Source organism: Tribolium madens, unplaced genomic scaffold (genome assembly GCF_015345945.1).
Source record: "Tribolium madens isolate multiple individuals breed KSU strain unplaced genomic scaffold, Tmad_KSU_1.1 Scaffold_20;HRSCAF=117;Tcas5.2_LG4, whole genome shotgun sequence".
NCBI classification, from domain to species: domain Eukaryota; kingdom Metazoa; phylum Arthropoda; class Insecta; order Coleoptera; family Tenebrionidae; genus Tribolium; species Tribolium madens.
Window position 1 is genome coordinate 9,073,899 of NW_025400985.1, and position 20,377 is coordinate 9,094,275.

The 20,377-nt window shown below is 32.5% G+C and overlaps 2 protein-coding genes across 3 annotated transcripts in view; both read left to right on the forward strand.

Annotated features, from left to right (window-relative positions):
• Positions 1-40: 40 nt before the first annotated feature.
• On the forward strand, positions 41-4,442 carry LOC123005000 (ATP-dependent (S)-NAD(P)H-hydrate dehydratase). The gene is made up of 3 exons (XM_044398585.1): positions 41-282; positions 1,573-1,799; positions 3,855-4,442. Exons 1-3 carry the CDS (start codon positions 60-62, stop codon positions 4,401-4,403), a joined length of 999 nt encoding a protein of 332 aa, XP_044254520.1. The 5' UTR covers positions 41-59; the 3' UTR covers positions 4,404-4,442.
• A 3,335-nt stretch (positions 4,443-7,777) lies between these two features.
• LOC123005163 (protein argonaute-2-like) overlaps positions 7,778-20,377 on the forward strand; it is a 40,069-nt gene continuing 27,469 nt past the window's right edge. Inside the window, exons 1-3 of one of the 2 annotated variants that reach the window (XM_044398805.1) lie at positions 7,781-7,901; positions 13,475-13,826; positions 14,121-14,895. In XM_044398805.1, the coding sequence (XP_044254740.1) occupies positions 13,477-13,826; positions 14,121-14,799 (1,029 nt within the window). In that variant the 5' untranslated portion in view covers positions 7,781-7,901; positions 13,475-13,476 and the 3' untranslated portion in view covers positions 14,800-14,895. Of the gene's footprint in view, positions 7,902-13,474; positions 13,827-14,120; positions 14,896-20,377 lie in introns of those variants that run through there. The other variant, XM_044398806.1, reaches the window with a different exon arrangement.

Genomic DNA, 20,377 nt, shown 5'->3' on the forward strand with positions numbered 1-20,377 from the left:
ATGTCGATAAAGTAGGTTCCTGGAATCTTAATAAGTGAGTGTCAAGTCATTGGCATGAAATGTCATTATCAAGACCGGCTTTGATAATCAATACTTGCGTAAAAAGTGTCTACAAGTTGAAATCCAGCCGTTTTCTTGTTAGAAATTACTCAAACAGTGTTAAAATGGACGAAAAGAGCATTATTGAATTAACTAAACAGCTAGCTCCACCTCTGACCAAGGATAAGCATAAAGGCCAAGCTGGTCGGGTTGGTGTTTTTGGTGGAAGTTTGGAATATACCGGTAAGTTTAGTTCTCACCCAATAGATGGCACATCGATGGTACAGAAATGCTACTGGATTTCGATTTGAATTTGAATTGTAAAAATATTTATTCAGTTTTTAAATATAAAAAAATAGGTAACAAGTGGGTTAAAAATTGAATTGCAGATGAATAACTACAGTAATAAATCTTTTAATAGCTTTTTCGTTTATGGTAGGTTTCAGAGTGATGGAAGACCTAAACAAATAAAATGACATTCATTTATGTGGACTTCTTTGTTTATGGAGCCATAAAAAAATCTATTTGTTTAGCTTAACAATCCATTATTCCTTAATGTAGTTCTAGACAATGAGAGCGACATTGCGAGAAAACAGCTCACAATAATTCAACGCTTTTATTGCTTTTATCATTCACTAACTATGTATTCATTTAATTAGGCTCGTTGAAAAACATGTAAGATAGTCCTTATGACCTGCTTTTTTTAAACGAGTTAAAATACATTTATCGTTACGTAAATCTGCATACGGTGTTGCATTTTTGCAACCGGAGTTAAATATTTTAGTCAAAAAAGTACATGAAAGAGACACGCTTTGATGCTTCTCAAAAGAAAATTTTATTTCATCATTTTGCGACTCAAATATTTATTAAAGCTGCTCATAAAGCGTTCCTCTGAACACAAAATTTACAAACGTCAAAAATTTCTATTTATTTATGAAGAATTTAATTTCTTCAAACAAATCTTTTGGCTAATTTATTCATATAATTCAAATTTATTTTATTCCAATATAATCAACTTGCCAGTATTGCCAATTTTTTATGCCAGAAGGAATTTCCAGTTTTACCCTTATGATTCTAGACCGTTTAATCTTTTTTTTAACAAATTTAAAGGAAAATTAACTGGAATTTTGCAAGCTCACTGATTTCGAATGTAATTATTGGGCAAAAGATCCGAATTAAACTTGACAAAGTGAGCCGGGAAGTACAGATTAATGAAACCTCGACATAATGCAATGTTTCCAAACGGGTCGTTGCATTTTCAAAATTGAAATCGATGAAATCAGTTTATTTGCTGGAATTTTTCATAAGCTGTCGTCATCTAGCATCCCTTCTCTGAGTATTAATATTTCGAAATTGATTTATTTTTGAAGTAACTTTTGTTATTTCCATGAATAAATCATCACAGCTCGTACCAAAGTGCCAACTTTAAAAATAATTTATCACTGAGTTAGATCCCTCTACGAATAAATTTCTGTTATGCGTCTGTAATTAGTTTCCGTTTCGAAGAAACTTTGGTACGAAATAATTCCACAGGTGCACCGTATTTTGCTGCAATCACTTCGTTGAAGGTCGGGGCTGATTTGAGCCACGTTTTCTGTGCTAAGGAAGCAGCACCTGTTATAAAATCCTACAGTCCGGAGCTCATCGTCCATCCTTTGCTCGACGCCCCTGAGGCAGCTTCGCAGATTGAGCCATGGCTGGATCGGCTGCATGTGGTGCTGATAGGGCCGGGCTTAGGGCGGGAAGCCTCCACATTCAAGGTTTTTATCATTTTCACATCAATTGCTAGAAAGAAATTGAATAGATTTATTATTTGTAAGACACGAAAAATCTAATTATAATTGACAGGGCAAGGGTTTTCTTGCTTTAAAACCAGTGAATAGATTTTTTTAGTCGAAAGAAATTTATTTCTGCCGATAATATGTGACGTTGGGATGAGCGGCGGATGAAAGAGAATTTTTTTGGTCTTTGAATTGAGCAATGGAACTTCTTAGGGCACTCTAAAGGAAAGTCATTTTAGCAAGATATTTTTTAGGTATAGTGATTCCTAGGAGATTGAACTTTTTATACGTCTGCAATTTCGAAATATATTCGGATCTTACGTATTTACTCGTTTGTTTTTGTTCCAATTGGAAAGAATTTGGTATCGAGGAAAAGTATAGAAATGGTCGTGGTTATACGTGGTGTTTTACATTTCACATTTTTTTATTTAATTAAAATATCTGCAAGACAGTGAGATATTTTTTTTAATTCTTGTATATTTCGTTGTGTATTTGCTGTTTGCTGTTTTATATTCAAATTCTAAACTATTATAAAATTACCTTTTCACCCGCTGCTTTTCACGCGATGCACACGTAGGTGAGTAAATTGTTGATTTTATTTAGGCAAATACACAGGGATAATAATTTTTTCTTTTTCTGGACGCTTGTAATGAAATAAAATTAGAATTTATTACGCTTCAGGTTGCTTTATTTCTCAGTAGAGATGTTTGTCTTTTTATTTGACAATATTTATGTATGTGGGGATTAAAAAGCCCAACACGAACAATGCGTGACAAAATCTGGGCTGTAAAATCTCTAATTTTATTACACTAATTAAGGGTGTGTAAAACATACATCACAAGTGTTTAACGTTGCCCTAAGGATTTGTAACACCGATAAGACTTAAATTAGAACTTTGATTATTCATAACGACGTGTTGAACTTAATTGTGTTAGGTATTGGTATCTGCTTAATTATAATCATAAATAATCATAAATAAAATTTAATCACAATATATAATTCTTAGATATTATGTTCAGTTTTTTGTTTATGTAATTAACAATATTACGCAAAACTATTTAAGCGGTTAAATATGTGTTTGGAGCTTTATGTATTATGTCTAATTTTTTTTTGAAATGTTGCACGTATTTTTAAACTTTCGAAATGTTTTGTTTACAAGTTTATTTTAATTTACTGTTAGCAACTAGGTATAGAAAGAACTTATTATGAATTGTTATTCTATTAAATTTAACATTTATTAGAAGCGCTTCATCATTAGTAATCTAGACAGAAACGCTAACATTGTAGCGATTACTCCCTGTTGAGTTAACCACTTAAGAATGTCTACAAGTTGCTTCAATTACCTATTATTTTATCTTTGACAAAGTTGCTTTAGTGTGCCCTTTCACCTTCAAAGGCAAAGTTTATAAACAGACATTTCTCTTTAAGTGGGATTATACCTAACTGTGACACATTAATAAAAAAAGTGCTTTAAATTTGTAGGTATTGATTTAAACGATCAAAATATTACGTATTTTGCATGTAAACAAAGTTCCAGAATTAAAAAAAAATTAAATTGATTGATGCTTTGTATTTATTTGAGAGGTTTGATGTTTTAATTAACGTTTAATTCAATTACACCCTGTATGTGTTCTAGTGACCCAGTTTATTGACGATTTCGCCGCTGACTTAAATTCAGATCCTTTTTCACTCTTTGAATTACTTTTCCCGTTTCTCCTACAAGTCTAAAAACAAACGAGAATATTCTTCACGTTGAGCTATTGATCTATAGCGATTATCTCGAATTTTGCGTTAATTTTTCTTTGACAATAATAAAGATGGGCGTTCTTAATTTCGAGTTCAAAAAATGCTTTTCCTTGCTACCAAATTATTTTAAAAAGTTTATAATACGAACTTAAGTGCTTTACTTTTAAACTTACTTTAATGGAATGTCTTAAGCGTAAAGCGTTCTCGATTGATTTCTCTTTCACCCGTCACATTATTAAAAAGTTGGAAATACGAACAGCAGAAAACATATTATCATTCACTTTACAGGTCATAGATGAGGTGGTCGAGATGTGCAAAGTTCGTAAAAAGCCTTTGGTGATAGACGCCGATGGTCTTTTCTACGTTTCGATAAACCCAAATGTACTCCGCGATTACCCCTCCCCTGTAATTCTCACCCCCAACGTCATGGAATTTACAAGACTAATCGGATCCAATGGAGAAGGAAATAAAAAAGAACAATCCGGGAATTTTCTTGCATTAGCAAAAAATATTACGATTTTATGCAAAGGACACGACGATGAAATTTTCAACAAGGAGACGCATGTTAGGGTTGTTGGAGGAGGCTCGGGGCGTCGCTGCGGAGGGCAAGGCGACCTGCTTTCAGGAGCAGTAACTACTTTCCTGGCTTGGGCTTTAGAACAGCTGAAACCTTCCTCTTCTTGCGACAATCGTCCCGTAATTGCGTCATATGCTGCTTGTAAACTAGCGAGGGCTTGTAACGCGAGAGCTTTTGCGAAATACGCCAGAAGTATGACTTGTAGCGACATGATCCACGAGATTCATCTCGTTTTTGATGAGCTTTTTGAAAGGAGATAATTCAAAATAAATCTTTGATAGAGAGGGGTTTTTCATTCATGAGTTATCTTTCTTTCCTTTTATAAATCTTTCCTCCACTAGGATCCAGTGGTGTCAAGTGGCGTTTCGAGGAACACGAAACGCAAAACACGAATGAATAAGAGGAAATATATTGCAATTATCTCTTAAGTAATTGCTTTCAACAGTTGGAAGTTATCAGACAAAATAAAAGTAACAAGTTCTAAAGGTTAAAAAGTTATTTCCTGAGGTACAAACGTAAGAAAGTGAAAAGATGCAAATAACAATGATGATAAGCATATAGTTTGTTAATTAATTGAGCCAACAGTCAATAATAACAGCCAAGTTTCTCTTGCTGATCGTAGAAACTGCAATCTCTATAGGTTTATTTAATAGTGAAATAACAAGATTTGTGTATTTTAGCTTTAAGGTAAATAATGGTCTTATTAACTTCGCAAGCCGCACACAATGCTTCATTTAGATAAGCTATCGATTGCTCGTGTTGAAATAATTAACTTATGTTTTGCAAAAATACGCGTTGTGTCTGTTTATTCAGCTATAAAATGAATTTGAAACAGCTGAAACAATAGATATCGGTAAAAATTTGAATAAATAAACGTTTTACACTAGTGCAGTCGTGTTTTTTTGGTTTAATCAAAAACAGACAGTATACTTGCTCTACTACACTGGCGGACTCGGAATTCTAGACGATTTGTCATTCGACTGACATAAAAATATAAAACGGGCCTTAGGCAACTAATCTCACTTTCGGTTTTTGTATAGAAAAAATAATTTATCTAACTTATATTAAAACACGTATTGCTGGCATTATTGTTTCGGAAAAATCGACGCCAAAAATTAATTTCAACTAAAACTTTCAAATACTAGTTTTAGACGTCAATCATAATGACAATAAAGCGTAGCTTACATTGACATTTTTTGAACTAACATAAATTTGATGTCTAAAATTTCATGTCCGGCACTGTACATAGATACAACAGTAAGGCCTGGAGTAAAGCTTTTTTTAGCCACCATAATATTTTATTGATTATATATCTATTAATTACATACAGGGTGACCCGGCGTGTGTGCACGCTCTATAACTTTTTTTCTATCCAAGTTATCGACATGTTTTTTTTTTTAACGATAGGTCTAACAATGAGGCACATTATAAAAATATTTTTGTTTATATACAGGCTGTCCCAAATAAGATACACAACTAAGTTCCGTTTTTTTTAAAAAAACCCCAAATTTTTGTTACATTTTTTGATTCGACACTAAATGGTCAATATAATGCACCTAGGTTTCTTAAACTTATCTGCAATAGTTTTTGACTTATGCCAATTTGTACAGTTGGAGACAAAATAGTTTGGTCGTCAATGTCACTTGAGTGACATTAAATTGTAAAGCATGCTTTAGGACTGTTAACCTTATTTTTAGCTACTGTCAATCATAGTTGACAAGTTGTATGTACCTACATATTTTTGATAGGAAAATATAATAGCTGTCATTAATTTGAAATTGTCATTCATTTTAACATTAAAGCTTGAATTACATTAAAGTGTCAGAAAAGTGACGACCAAAGTATTGTCTCCAACTGTATGCCAAAATTGCATAGTGCATAGACCCACAAAAAAATCATAACTCCAAAACTTTTCAAGACTACTTAACCAATTTTTTTCCAGTCGATTCCTTAAGCTTTAGCACATCTTTTGAGAGAAAGGCGTACTCGGAGTCGATATTCCATCGCCTACTACGTTTTTTTAAAAACGACAAAATACAAATTGCAATAACTCGATTTTTTTAAACACAACACTTTATATTTTATTGCATCATTGCATGGCTTTTTTTTTATGAGCTTTTTGTCGATGTAGGGTTTATGGGGTCTACTTAGTAAAATTTGTACGATTTTTGCAAAATAAGAAAATTTTTACATTGTTTTCTGTTAATCATTCTTTACTATTCTTGTAAAGATTACTAAAATTCTTTCCTTTATTGTGATGTACTCCTGTTTCTATTACAATTTCATTTTATTGAAACACATTTTTTTCAGAATTTCATAGAAGTGTCAAACGACAACGGCCTACTCGATTTTTTTTTTCAGAAAAAAACCATCAACATTACTTGTTTTTAAAAAATCTCATAAATTTTACAAAGTAGACCCCATAAATCCTATATCGACAAAAAGCTCATAAAAAATGCCATGCAATGATGCAATACAATATAGAGTTGTTGTATTTGAAAAAGTCGAGTTATTGCCATTTGTATTTTGTCATTTTCAAAAAATCGTAGTAGGCGATGGAACATCGACTCCGAGTTTGTCTTTATCTCAGAAGACGGCTTTATCGACTGGAAAAAAGTTGGTTAAATTATCTTGAATAATTTTGAAGTTATGAATTTTTTTGTGGGTCTATGTACGATGTAATTTTGACACATAAATTGGCATAAGTCAATAACTATTGCAGGTAACTCTAAGAAACTAAGGTGCGTTATATTGACAATTTAGTAGCGAATCCTAAAATGTAATAAAAAATTGGGGTTTTCATTTAAAAAAAAACAGAACTTAGTTGTGTATCTTACTTGGGACACTCTGTATATGACTAGAAATATTTTTATAATGTGCCTCATTGTTGTATCTATCCTTAAAAAAATCGTCTCGATAACTTCGATAGAAAAAAAGTTGTTGAGTATGCACGCACCCTTGGGTCACCCTGTATATTATTGCATTGCAGTAAAAAATGTTTAAAATTTATTATTCAATTTCAACAATTTATTGCTGCAAGTGTAAATTTTGTTATTTTTGTTGAAACAATTTATTTAGTTTTTGTATAGGAATAATAAAATTTTGAAAAATGAGGATCTCAAGTGCGATGATGAATGATTGAATGGGTTTTAAATAATGTGTTCGTAGTGCATCTCGTATAAATTAGAATTAAATTTTTCATCCTTAAGAAGACGGATGATGAGAGCGCAAGAACACGATTCAGATAACGAAATTTGTGGCAGGACGTAGCAAAAACGCGCTTGGAAAAAGGCAAAATCCGTCCCGATATGGAAAAAAATCGTGATTAATTGCGGCTCGCCGGCATTACGAAGACCTCTTCCATTCGTAAATCCTTTGCTTGTTTGCCGTCCAAAGTATTGTTAGTAAACCATTTCCCTTTAATGCCAAATCAATGTTTTAGAGGAAACAAAACTGACAAAAGCACTAAAGCGTTTTTATCTCTTGGAAAGCTTAAGTACTATCCGGTGTGTTGCGTCGATGCCGGAGTTTCTCTCACTGTCGCGTTTTGAACTTGCGCTTGAGCTTTACAGAGAAGGAGGGATAAAAGCACATTTTATCGGACTTTGGCGGGAGTTTGGTTGATATTGTTGTCGGGACAAGTGTTGATGTGACGCTGTTTGTTTTCAGCAGTTTTACGCGACGAGAAACATTTACTCGAGTTGTATTTGCATTGAGAAAAGTTTCGGGAAAGCACATTTTTCAAACTTCCATTTCACGTAAGTAGTTTTCAAATAATTTTTTTGTAATTTAATAAACAATATACACATCTATATTTTGTTGATAAAGAATTAGTATAATTATAAAATAATTATTGCTACTTTTTATAATTTTTTTTATGTCAATTAATGATTAAAATCCAATATTCAGATAAATTTTGATTGATTTATATGACTGTCATATAATTAGCTACATTATATTTTGGTGAATGCGCCGGGATATTCAATCATTTATTATAATTCAAAACACTGTTTTATAGCTAAACCTTTTTGAATTTTTATTGTTATTGCATAGATATATATTTTTCATACAATAAAGTTTATTTTTTTTATAATAATACCTCATTTGTATTCGTTGAGGATTTAAAACTGTGAGGTAAAACATAGTAATAAAATATTGATTGACTTTTGCAACTTTAAACAAGTTTATCATAAATAGATTATCCAGTCTGGAGGAAATTAAGCACGAAAAACTAAATTGCTTGTATGAAAAAATGAATTTAAAATTTTGAACGGAACTAAATATAATTAATTCAGGAATGAATATTGAATCAGAAATTTTGGCTTTTGTAAACTGAACTAACAACCATTAAAATGAGTTTTAGCTATTACAAAGTCATTTAAACAGAAACACGAAACTTAATATTAATTAATTATAATTAGTTATACAAAGTTATCAATATTTGAATCATTAATATGTATACTCTAAGCATAATACACTTACCAAACAAATTTTATCATGAAGATTATGGTATAATAGATACAGTGTTACCAATCGTAGTCTCTAAAGTGAGCTGAATGTCGATTATTGAACCAATAAGCTTTTGATTTTGCGATTCGAGCTTTTCGAGTTGCTATCAACTAGACGAAAAATATTTATCTACCTTGTTTTTGACGCACTCTTTTTCTGTTTTGTCAAAGGGGAGTCTAATATTGACGTATCATTAAAGATAAAAGGAGCTAAAACAAACGTTTCAAAGGATAACTTGTTTGATGCGTCTTAAAATCGTGAATTTGACAGTTTCGAAGGTCTGGTTACAGCTTATTTTTTTATTATGAACTTCAATTAAAGCTCTCGATACTTCAGTTGACGTAGCACACAAGTTCCAATGCGAAAACTCACATATTTTATTAAAGCTTTTACTACATTACTTGCAATTGGGGGGTGAATCACAACAAAGAGACATGATATCGTTTTAACCTTACGTTGGAAATTGAACAGCCGAATTTTGATAATTAAATGTGTTGACCTTCGTTGGTGTTGCCTTATTTAGAGGTAAAGCTATCGATAATCTACTCGTGCATGCCGCTTTTCCAGTTTTATTTTCACACTGAAACGGATTGACATTTATAACGACCAAGCACCTTGTAAACCTTATCACTTACATGACATAATGATGAATAGTGGAAGATTAACTTTGAGAGCTGTACACAGTCATGCGAGGAAATGTTAAAGGTTGAATTATTATTAATTTTATGATAATCTGAATTTTCTTTGAAGTATAATTATTTGACTTAAATTCGGGATTTTGCTTAATTATACTAATAAAATAACAAACGTTAAACAGCAATTAAACACAAAATTTAATATCGGCTGATTTAATTTTGTTTGGAAAATTAATCCAATTCAGCGGAAAATTTGTGATTATTTGTGATCATATAATCAATTTTAATTGTAGAACTCGATCCATTTTCTTCCCAAAGTGGATGTTTTATAGTTTTAAACAGTAAGTAATATTAAAGTCAACTCCACAAATCGATAAATTTTATTTAGTCAAGTTGGGACATGTTTCGGCACTCTTGCGCCATCATCATCAGCCATTGAAAATTGTTACACTTTAAAATAAAAAAATTACAAGATTAAAAAATTTAAATGTTCACTGTTAAAAATTTTTCCTGATTTTCACAAATGGAAAAATATACAAAAGGAATAGGATTTAAACATTATTCCTCTGTAAAAAAGTAAAAGGACGAGGTCAGTGAAGCTGAAGCCTCGCCCGTGAAAATTTTTGAAGAACGATAATAACAAAATGTTATTTGGCGCAAGGGTGCCGAAACATGTCCCAACTTGACTAAATAAAATTTATTGATTTGTGGAGTTGACTTAATTATTACTTACTGTTTAAAAAAAATCAATTTTAAGTTTTACACGTACTATTTTATGAAACAATTTAGCACAAGCTTCCGGGCAAGAATTTGTTTACAAAATTTCGTGGATATAATTTAATCGATTAACTATTTTTGGAATGCAGTAAGAATGCTAACAACAGCGGTTTGACTTTACAGGCAAGACGAAATACTCTAGAATTTCTAACGGAAATTTAATTTTCTTGGTTTTTTAGCTGGTTGTGACAGCTTTTTAATAGTTTAGATATTTTATAAGGAAAACCAATTGATAAATTATTACATAAACTAGTTTTTTTAGGACACAACAAAAATTATTTTGTTTTAAAAAGAAGTGTCAAGTCGAAAGCAAACTTTTTAATTTGCACGAGTTTTAATTAAGAGCTTGAAAATTTCATTCCTGCTAGATATTTTCCTTTAAACAAATAGATTATTATCGGCCCAAGAATTTTTATTTGTCTCATCGAAATCGCACTTCCTTTAGTATTTCCGGCGTATTTCGATTAAGCAACGTCAATATCTTATCGTCTTCGTGGACGAACTACACTTAAAATTGCAAATTGAAGTTTAAATTAGAAATTTCGCGTTTCGTAAGTTTCTTAATCTTGTAAAAATGGACAGGAATTGTGGCTTGAAAGTATGTCAAATCATCCTCGATTATACACAGCTTCCGTCGATATAAAACAGACGTAAACTTTTATGAATCTCATAAATTTGCGAATTTATCGAATTAAGAGGCGGAAGTTTCGCGTTGACAGAAAAAATTAATGTAGTATGCTGGAAGTTGAGGATCTTTCCGGAGAAATTACTTAATAAAGCAGGTATGCGCGCGTGTAAAAAGTTATACCGTGGCGTGGCCTTACCATAAATTAATTTATATGTTTACTTCGAGTTTCAATCGCTGGCAGGAATGTGGGATTTGTTACTAATTATCAAAATATTATTTCTGTTAGGAACTGAAATGATAATTTGCACTGTTTAAAAGGACACTAAAACTGTAATAATTTTATATTTTAATTTATTACCAAAATTCAAATCGAAAATCTCAGACAAAAATTGGAAATTTAAACATTTTTTTTTATTATATATATTTTTATATATATATTTTTTATTTTCTTTTTTTATTATCTACTCGAAGAGTCATTTTAAAGTCATAGATCATTACCTTGCCCTGCCTGTCTTTCGTTTTAGTGAATACTAAACCTCACTAAATAGAGATCGATATCCGGACATGCAATCCAGATACATTAAATTTTTTTCTGTCAAAAATCACGTTTTAGCTTTGTTTTAATTTAAAGTAAATTATTTAAATGTAAATTGAATTTTACTGAAATTAATTATTTAAAAATTAAGCAAGGGCACTAGTTAGAAAGTCCACAAAAAACTTTATGATCGATCTTTTGTTCTCGATGATTGCGGATAAAGAACTTGCATGAATATTTCATTTAAATGTCTTCATTTTTTATTTATAGTATCTGTAACTACTAATAATCCGATCCGCTCAGTTATACGTAGTTTTGATTAATTAATTGCGATGTTACTCTCGTACACGCCAAGGTTAGAGAAAAATAAAACGTCAAATAATTTTATGACTGCGTTGCTTTGATAAAAAGCCGATATTTCAAATTGTGGCTGACACATTTGACATGCTACAAATGTACCAATGGTGAGGAGTGCTTTGTTGAATTTTCAGGAGATTCATAGGGAAAATATTTGCTGAAAGTTAACGTGTTCTGCTTGAAAAACATATTTACATTTTGTTGAATTTTATATAAACATGAAATTGACTTAATGAGGCAGCCATAAATTATAACAGATTTTTAATTAATATCAACATTTTATCCTTTTTTTGAATATCTTAACAAGGCAAACAAATTTCTTGAATATTTTTTAATTCACACTTTCCAAATCGTGTATGAACACATTGGTGTATATCTGTAGCCTTGTCTTTTGTTGTACTTCTTGGCATAGATAAATTGGAACGGTAACAATGAAAATAAAAACTGTTAACCGAAAAAGTTACGAAATGTTTTTTTCTGTCGTAACAATCGTCGGAATGACTTTGACATTTTTTCCCTGAAAGACCTCCTGCAATTGAACGTGCTTTCAGCACTCTATTGGATGGAAAAGTGAAATTCTCGATCTAATTGCCAGGTTAACTGTTGAGCAGGACCTCACTACTGGAAACCGACCAGCTCCTTAATGGCCGAAAATCGTCAGAGTTAGTTTGCGAGCTTTCCAATTATAAGTTGAAGGAATAATTACATCCGATCCGAATTCCTTCTCGTTCGCTAATGATATCTCATCGGGGCCGTTTGTTGCGTTTACAACCGTCGAAGCTCTTGCGTTGCGTTAAACCGCATTTCGATTACGATATCGACTATTTGAACTTGAATAGGAAACGGTACATTAGTTTGACTGTTGTAATGCTCCATTCAAAAAGCAAAGTCTTTCGCAACTGCTCCTCTTTAACGACCCGTAAAATTACTATGAAGATTGCTTATAATGCTCTCAGTGACGTATCAGCGATTAACCTACACATACCACACGAGGGGGTGCGGGCCAAAACCCCCGAAATATTAGCCGAACAAGGCAATAACTTTTTCGAACCGTTCTGGAACAGAATTTACATAATTTGAACTTTGCTGCTACAGAATATACCCAACTGTAATTTTCAACTTTTTCGATTTCAACCTTGGGTTAATTAAGGAAAGTTGCTAAATTAATTTTTTACGAATTACTTGTTGAACCGAGAAAAGGATGTTCACCGGAAGAGAGGATGTATTTATTCACGAATTTTTTGTTTTACTGACTTGAAATTCGAGGAATTGCTAAATTATTCAACGAAATGAAGGGTTGAAGCAAATTTGGTTCCGGTAACGCAGTTACAATTTTATGATCAAAGAAATTAATTTAATCTCAGTTAATAATTTACTTTTTGATGTGTTTGAATTTTAACTATGCAAGGTTTTATGTCCGTAATAGGAAAGAAAAGATGGTTACCCATCACACGGCACTTGAATTAAAATTTTTCCATTAACTTATTTCCTTTGCTTTTTAAATACCAAATCGAATTCCGAATAACTCAATTACCACAGTTATGCAAGTCTCCGGTCCAGTGGCGTCCGGTCAAGTCCACCAAACCCGCGCCATTGACCACAATTTCTTCATCTTTCTCCGAATATGTGTTCCAATTTTTCTATCGCGTTTCCGCACCGCTTATTAAATTATTTGTGGTTGTTTGTCTGCTATTTCCTTCCATGTTGCAATGTGGTTCTCGGTCAAGCATAACAGCCCCAATGTGACAAATTCAATTACCAGGTCAATTTCTTCACAATGTCCTTTATCTCTTATTCATACATTACAACACGCAATTGCAGAAATTTCGTCGCTGCTAACTATAAAAGCCCTCAACCTCTTATCTTTCCATCAGTGGTGTCTCGTTGCAGAGATGAAGTGTCTACTAGTGGCAGTCCTTCTCGCACACAGTGCAAAATGTATGGAGAGCGTATACATGAAACGCTCTGAAATTGAAGACCAAGAGTCTTCCGCGTCGGGTTACGCGTATCAGCTTCACTCCGGAGGGCCGTTAAGTTACGCCGCTCTCCCGGCTACAGGGGGGCTAAATCATTTCGCTTATCCGCCTCTCGGCTTGGGACAATATTCACAAGAATTACCTCTGCAATTACCGGAATACAAACCGCTGACGCCGGTTGGCGTTGTCCCTCTTCAGTCCTACGGTTTACAAGGGCAACCCGCCGCTTACGGGATACACTACCCCTTGCAGACGCATCAGATCAGGTATGCTGATGAGTCGCATGATCAAATTTAAAACTGAGTCAGGAAATGAGGTCAGAGCTAACAATAATAGGGCGGGTGTTATTAGTACGAGTACATGAACTTTTATTTTTTCCAACTCACTCGAATAGTCTGGTTTCGAAGAGGTTGAGGGTTCAATATTTTTAAACGAATATTTTAGTGTTTTGACAGTTCGAAATTCGAGATATGAAGTTGGTTTTATTTTGTTAGTTATTTGAATTTAAAACAGAACATTATTTATTTTGTCCTTTGATTTATCTTCTCGATGTCTTATAGTCCCGCCCCCATCCCAGTGCCGATCTCCATCTCTGACTCGTCGAAATTCGTAAAAGGCGGCGGTTCGAGTTTCGCCGACCAAAACCAAAACAGTCACGGCGAGAAAGGCTCCACAGGCTACAAAACCGTGCAAGAGTACGACAAAGGCGCACAAGGCAAACACGAGAACCAAGGCCACAAGGAACATTTCAGCAAAGAGGGTGGGCATAAAGCGGCCCATCACGACTCAGGTGCTCATTACAACCAGAAGCAAGAAGCCGCTAAAGGCTCAGAAGGCTCTTCTTTCGGTCAGTCATCCAGTCATAAAAAAGGTTCAAAGACAACAGGTTTCCACCGAGTCCATCATAAAGATGAGTATAAAAAGGATCATACATTTTACGACGAGTCCGATGCAAGCGGACACTTCAATAAACACGGCGATTTCGATTCCCATCGTGCGGCCAAAAAGGGCGGATTTGAGAAAGGTGGACACGAAGATGGGGCTTATCAGGCTGGGGAGCAAGGAGTTAAAGGATTTGTGGATAACGGGAAATATGTCGGCCAGAATAGTGGATTTAAGGGAGAACAAGGGAAGGAAGGACATTATAAGGACTTCCAGGAGTATGCCAAGAAGGGAGAGCAGCAGCAAGGAAAAGAGGAGGGATTTTATAAGAAGGATGTTTTACAAGCCTTGCAGTGACGCGTGGGTGGAAGACTGTTCTAGTGCTATGGCGGTTATTATTTATTTTATCTTTGTTAACTTATTGCATAATAAAGCTTTGTGATATTCAGTGAACATCAACTTTTTTTTCTTTTAAATTAAAATTATATTAAAAAAATTAATGTTTTCATGTAGTTTTACTCTGGGTTATTTTTTAGTACACCGCTTGTCCTCTCTCGCTAATTTGTGTTTTTGTTTCGCTGTGAAATTGTTGTTGTTGACGGTGTAGAAGCAACACAGTTTTAATAATGAATATGCACTAATTTTATTAAGGACCTACCAGGAAGCTCAACTGATTTTTCCTGAGATTTATTGAGTGTAATTAGAATAATTAGTAATTTCATAAATCCTACAGCTTTTTGTGAAATTTCTCTACTTTTACTAAAGTTTCAAGTACTTACCTGAATGGCTCTCAGTTGTGTAACTTACATTCCTGTGTAGAGCGTAAACACTCATTTTCATAGGGAAAACCAGGCATTAATTGTACAAAGGCTTGAGGATAATTAAAAATACTCATTAAATCCCCAGTTATTTGTTAAAGATTTCAGTTTACCTCTCGCTTCTCTCCTAATTTTTTTTACTGTTGAAACGCTACATCAAACAATAAGCATTTTAACATTTTATAGAACCATAAACAAATATTTTTTTTACAAAACAGCATTTACACAAAGAAGTTAATTTATTTTAATAATATTTGAGAGGGTTCTTGGACGAAAAGTGGCATCAAAGAGATCAGCTTTATAAAGTACCGGTCAGTGGAGCTTCTATTTGGAGAGGGAATGAGGTTGTAAAGGATATATAATGTATTTACTTTGCGGAAAATTTTACGTGAATTCTAAATGCTTTTTTATGACTTTCTCCAAATGATGGATAGTTTATACCGTCATGTATTCATTAATGCCTTTATCTTGAAGCTTCCATTAGAGGAGCTGTGACGGTAATAACTGAGTGAACGCGCTTTTCATTATTTATTTTTTATCATACTGAAAAACGTATGAAAGTTTATGAAAGAAATAAATCACACCTAAGCCATTTTTAATACGTCAAGTAAATCTCTCTCGCCAAAAAAATAAATTTAATATCTGAATTGCGGCTTAAAAAATGTGTTTTGTCGGATTATTCCCAGGATTAAGGAACCAAAAATACACCATTAAAGGTTAAAGGAACCGAGCTTTGAATATTCATGAGGAAGTTAAGTGGTCTCATGCGTAGAACTATGGATTTAATTAAAAAGAAGATTAGCTGTTGTTATCAAGCAGTTTGAGTTCAATATCAAGTAAGCGACGGTCTTCAATTTTCCCCAGATAAGAGAATTCCGGACAATTAGCATTCCTTTATGTGAAAATTTGCATATTTTCCCAATTTTTTCACAATGGAGACAACTAAACTCTAGATGAAACTGAGTCTATTAATTGAATGAAAACGAGGTCAGAGCTTAATGAGAATTTCATTTATAATTCTGTTATGTCTTTGACAGCCGGTGAGAATATGCGAACTTGACGCAGGCATAAAATTCCAGTTTAATTAATTTTATTTGTCATTGTTTAACATCAACAATACAAACAAAGTGAAATTAAAAATGTGTCTTTTGTTAATCATTTCATTAGTGTTGAACACACTGAATAATACCTGTCCTTTCTTGTGCTAAATTTATAGCAATGTTTTTTTTCTTCTAACATACAATTGTGAGTTTATGTTTGTTTTTCTTTTACAAAACATTTTAATATAAAATGGATTCAACTGGGAATGGGACTGCATCAGAACTGATTTAAATTGAAAAACGCATAAATTGAAAATGAAGTAGGTATACCAACAAAGTCGTAAATCAAGGCTTTGAGAAAAGAAAAATGTAACCGACTTTAATAAAGGAAACGCAAATACAGTTTTGAACTCAGAATAAATGTCTTATTGACTCATTTTATAATTTTTATTTAATGTTTTAATCTGTTACAAATTTTAAATTGTTTTTAATTTACCCTGGGTTTGAAGTTATAAATAATAGTATATTATAATACTAGTTTATAAACAAGCCTTTAAAACACGCACGACGGGTTTAAGTCGTAAGTGTAAGTCGGGTTTAAGTCATAAGTGTTTTAAAGGCGCTTATAAACGAGTGTTATCCGCTATTTTTTATTATATCTGCCCATTTACGATCTTTTATGAGCATTGAAAAAATGTGAATTTACACAATAAAATTATCAAAGGTTGTTTGTGAATCGTTTTCGTAGAGACCGTTACTAGTTTGGGTTGTTACGTACATTTTTTCACGTTGTAATTGGTCCAGACATTTCACTATTTTTTGTTACCTAGACAACTTTAAAATTCATCGTGCTATAAAGGCCAAATTACGCCCGCTGCAGCATGTTTTAATTTAGGATTATGATGCAGGTATAATAAAAAACAATTTAAACGCATATATTGTAATGATCGAGAAATATGTACTGGTGTTTTGTCTCTGCCCAATTTGAGTTCTTGTTTCATTTATGTTAAAGAAATTATTAAGTTGTTTAAACTCAATTAATTTTATATCATTGCTGTGCACGTAATTTAAAAAAGTAGGGCCAGGTTTTTAATAACACAAAATTTTCTTTTTAAGAACTGTCAGATGCATGACATCGTAATCACTTTAAAGATCTCGTTCCCAAAAACATTTTAAAAGAAAATGAGAAGATTCAATTTAACGAGCCGCCTATAAAGTTTGTTCCCCAGTCATCAAAAACACATGGTTTTAATACCTAGATTTATAAATGCTTATTATTGCTATTAATTAAATATTCTTGGGGGAAATTTAAGGTCTTCAAAGCACGATGAAAACGATTTGTTTTTCACAGAAACTGTATTAAAGTAGATGATGCAATTTTCAGAAACATAAAATTATTAATTTCTTAGTGCCTAGAGAGACCGCAATTGTGTTCCAGTTTTATTAATATTTAAAAAATGCTCATTTTATTGTTGCATTGCCGAAATCTAACTCGATTAAAATCCTTGATTGTGTCAAACTTCTTTGATGTCAACTGTAATTAATATCAGTTAAATCAGTTAAGAGCACTTTGAAATTTTAATGTCACATTTCATCTGAGAAGTTTTTAATTAAATCGGTTATGAAATCTGATGCAACTAATTTATTTCAAATTCACTACGAGCACTCAAATTAATCAATTAAAGATTATACATGTAACGAGGTTATGATTATCTTATTTCAGAAGCGCTCCTGAAATTACTTTATGATTAATTAAGTTGCTTAAGTGTTAATTCGAAAATGTTAACCACTTTCTTTGTGTTTAACTTCTGTGTTTAATTGGTTTTGTTAAATCTTCACAACTTTGTGCACTCGATAGGTAACAAAATCTTTCATCAAATATGAATTTTCTGGATAGATATTTTTATTGCTGAAAAATTGATGACCTGTAAGAATATGGCTATTGTTTCAATAAGATTTCATTCTCTAAGTTATCGATCCAGTAAAACAATACAAAATTTGCTATTTAGATTTAATTTTTTTTATAAAATAAGGTTAAAAATTACAGTTCCGTGTTTTGAGAATTTTTAAAACAAGAGACAAAAAGCGAATGCCCAAAATCTGGGAAATAAAAATTTTGTTACTTTACATACTGTTAAAATTAAATTAGCTCTTGATTATGAAGGAAACCATTTTGCTCACAGTTTCTGTTTTGTATGTATTTCTGTTATGTTATGTTATTCTGTTATGTATTTTACCTCCAGCTGGTACTTGTATTACCCCTAGCAAATCATATGAAATTTGTATGCATGACTTCTATGTTAGGAATCTCGAGGGACAGTACAGATGTACTCGTATGTAACTAGAATTTTACTGAAATTATAGTTTCAACCATTCCTAATTAATTTTGAAAAATATACATTATGTTTTTAAAGACATTAATTGGCAACTGATACTTTTGTTTAAAAAAAATCACAATTTCACTCTTTTGACAAGTATAGTATTAATTTCAACAGCTTTTGGGCTGACAATGAGAAACCATGAAAGGAATCGGTTTCTTTACAAACCCGAGTAGGTTTTAATAAAAACCGATGTATCCGTGACCAAACATTTACATCAACATGGTCTCACATCGTTTTTCAGCATTTGTGAGATCTCCCTTGCTTTCATTAAATGTAAAAATAAATTTTCTGTGTGATGCATACAAATATCACAACATTTAGCAATGTCGTATACATTATGACGTTTGTTATCAGTCTGGGCGAAGCTGCAAGCTCATATGTAGTCTTGAACCAGCAGATTAGGTACAAAGCTCCAAAAGCATAAAAGGGATGTGGCGAAATACATTTTGGTTTTACATACATCACATTTACATGTAAATATTTGTTACGGTATTTGCTTCAAATAAATGTTGCACTTTTGTGGCCGGTAATTGTGCAATTGTGCATATCTTGAAGGGGTTTAATAATTACCGTCGGGCTGTTTACCACAAAATATACTTCATTATTTAATGGTTTAAGTCGACGAGGCATTTATGGTCTTTGTTTAACTTCGTGTCATTTAGATTAGTAACACAAAGGCGTTTTGTTTACTAGAAACTTTAATAACTCGCAAAGCCGATGTTTTATTATTATCTGAAGGTTTTTGTTGATGGAAGGTTACCAGCCTTTAAAGTTAGCAAGCACACACCCTATTCATTTCGGAAACAGTTTCCATCGTAATCATTTTATCAAAAACGAAATTCAACACAAAGACGTACGCTCAGTAAAATATTAAAAAAGCGCATTAAATCACCCCAAATGGAGCTCGTTTTGTTGGAAATGAAATAAAATGAAAATCTGTTTACTGAATAATAGAATATATATCGCGAAATCAGGGTACGTTTTATACGTGGTGCTTTATAAAAGGAATATTGGACCTCTCACACACCTAGAAAGAAGATTTACGGAAAAATCCTTTAAGCGCCTTTTTCATTTTCGATCAGAGCCACTAAACAGAATTTAAAATTAATTCATATGGGGAGTAATTGTACTGTCAGTCTAAATTAACACGTTTCAAGAGGGTTGTACAATAAATTGTAACAATGCATTACTGCCGCAAATTTTAATAATTTGATTTAGGAAATTGCTAACTACTTTTATTCAATTCCCAAAGCAGCCGTTTTTTTTGTTGTCTCACTTATTTATTACATGGTAGAAAATGTGATCATTTACTAAATGGTGAAAAAAGTGACCTTTTAAAACTGTAGTCGATTGATTTTTGGACTTATTTGTGTTAAATGAATTTGAATCTATATAGAAAAAATACCCAGCTGCAGATTTTCTATTGTGTTTCAGATCTAACAGAAACAGTGTAACAGTTATTAAGTTTTTATAGACTTTTAGGAAAAATTTGCTATCATAAGAGAATCTGGAATTGCTTGAAGCGGCTCATTGTGCTTTTATTATCTAACCTCCCAGCAATGTTTGCAATACAGTGTCAACAAATAAAATTTTCAATATTACTTTGCGCAAGCATTGCTAATATTGTAAAAATAAAATTAAAAATATCTTTTTATATTTGAGATCATTTATTTTATGTTTTACACTCAAAAGTCCT

Excerpts from the sequence above, each read along its gene's own strand:
- LOC123005000 (XM_044398585.1), top strand. The coding sequence starts at position 60 with ATGTCATTATCAAGACCGGCTTTGATAATCAATACTTGCGTAAAAAGT. Across the intron at positions 283-1,572 it reads TGGAAGTTTGGAATATACCG|GTGCACCGTATTTTGCTGCA; the intron begins GTAAGTTTAGTT and ends ATAATTCCACAG. Across the intron at positions 1,800-3,854 it reads GGGAAGCCTCCACATTCAAG|GTCATAGATGAGGTGGTCGA; the intron begins GTTTTTATCATT and ends TTCACTTTACAG.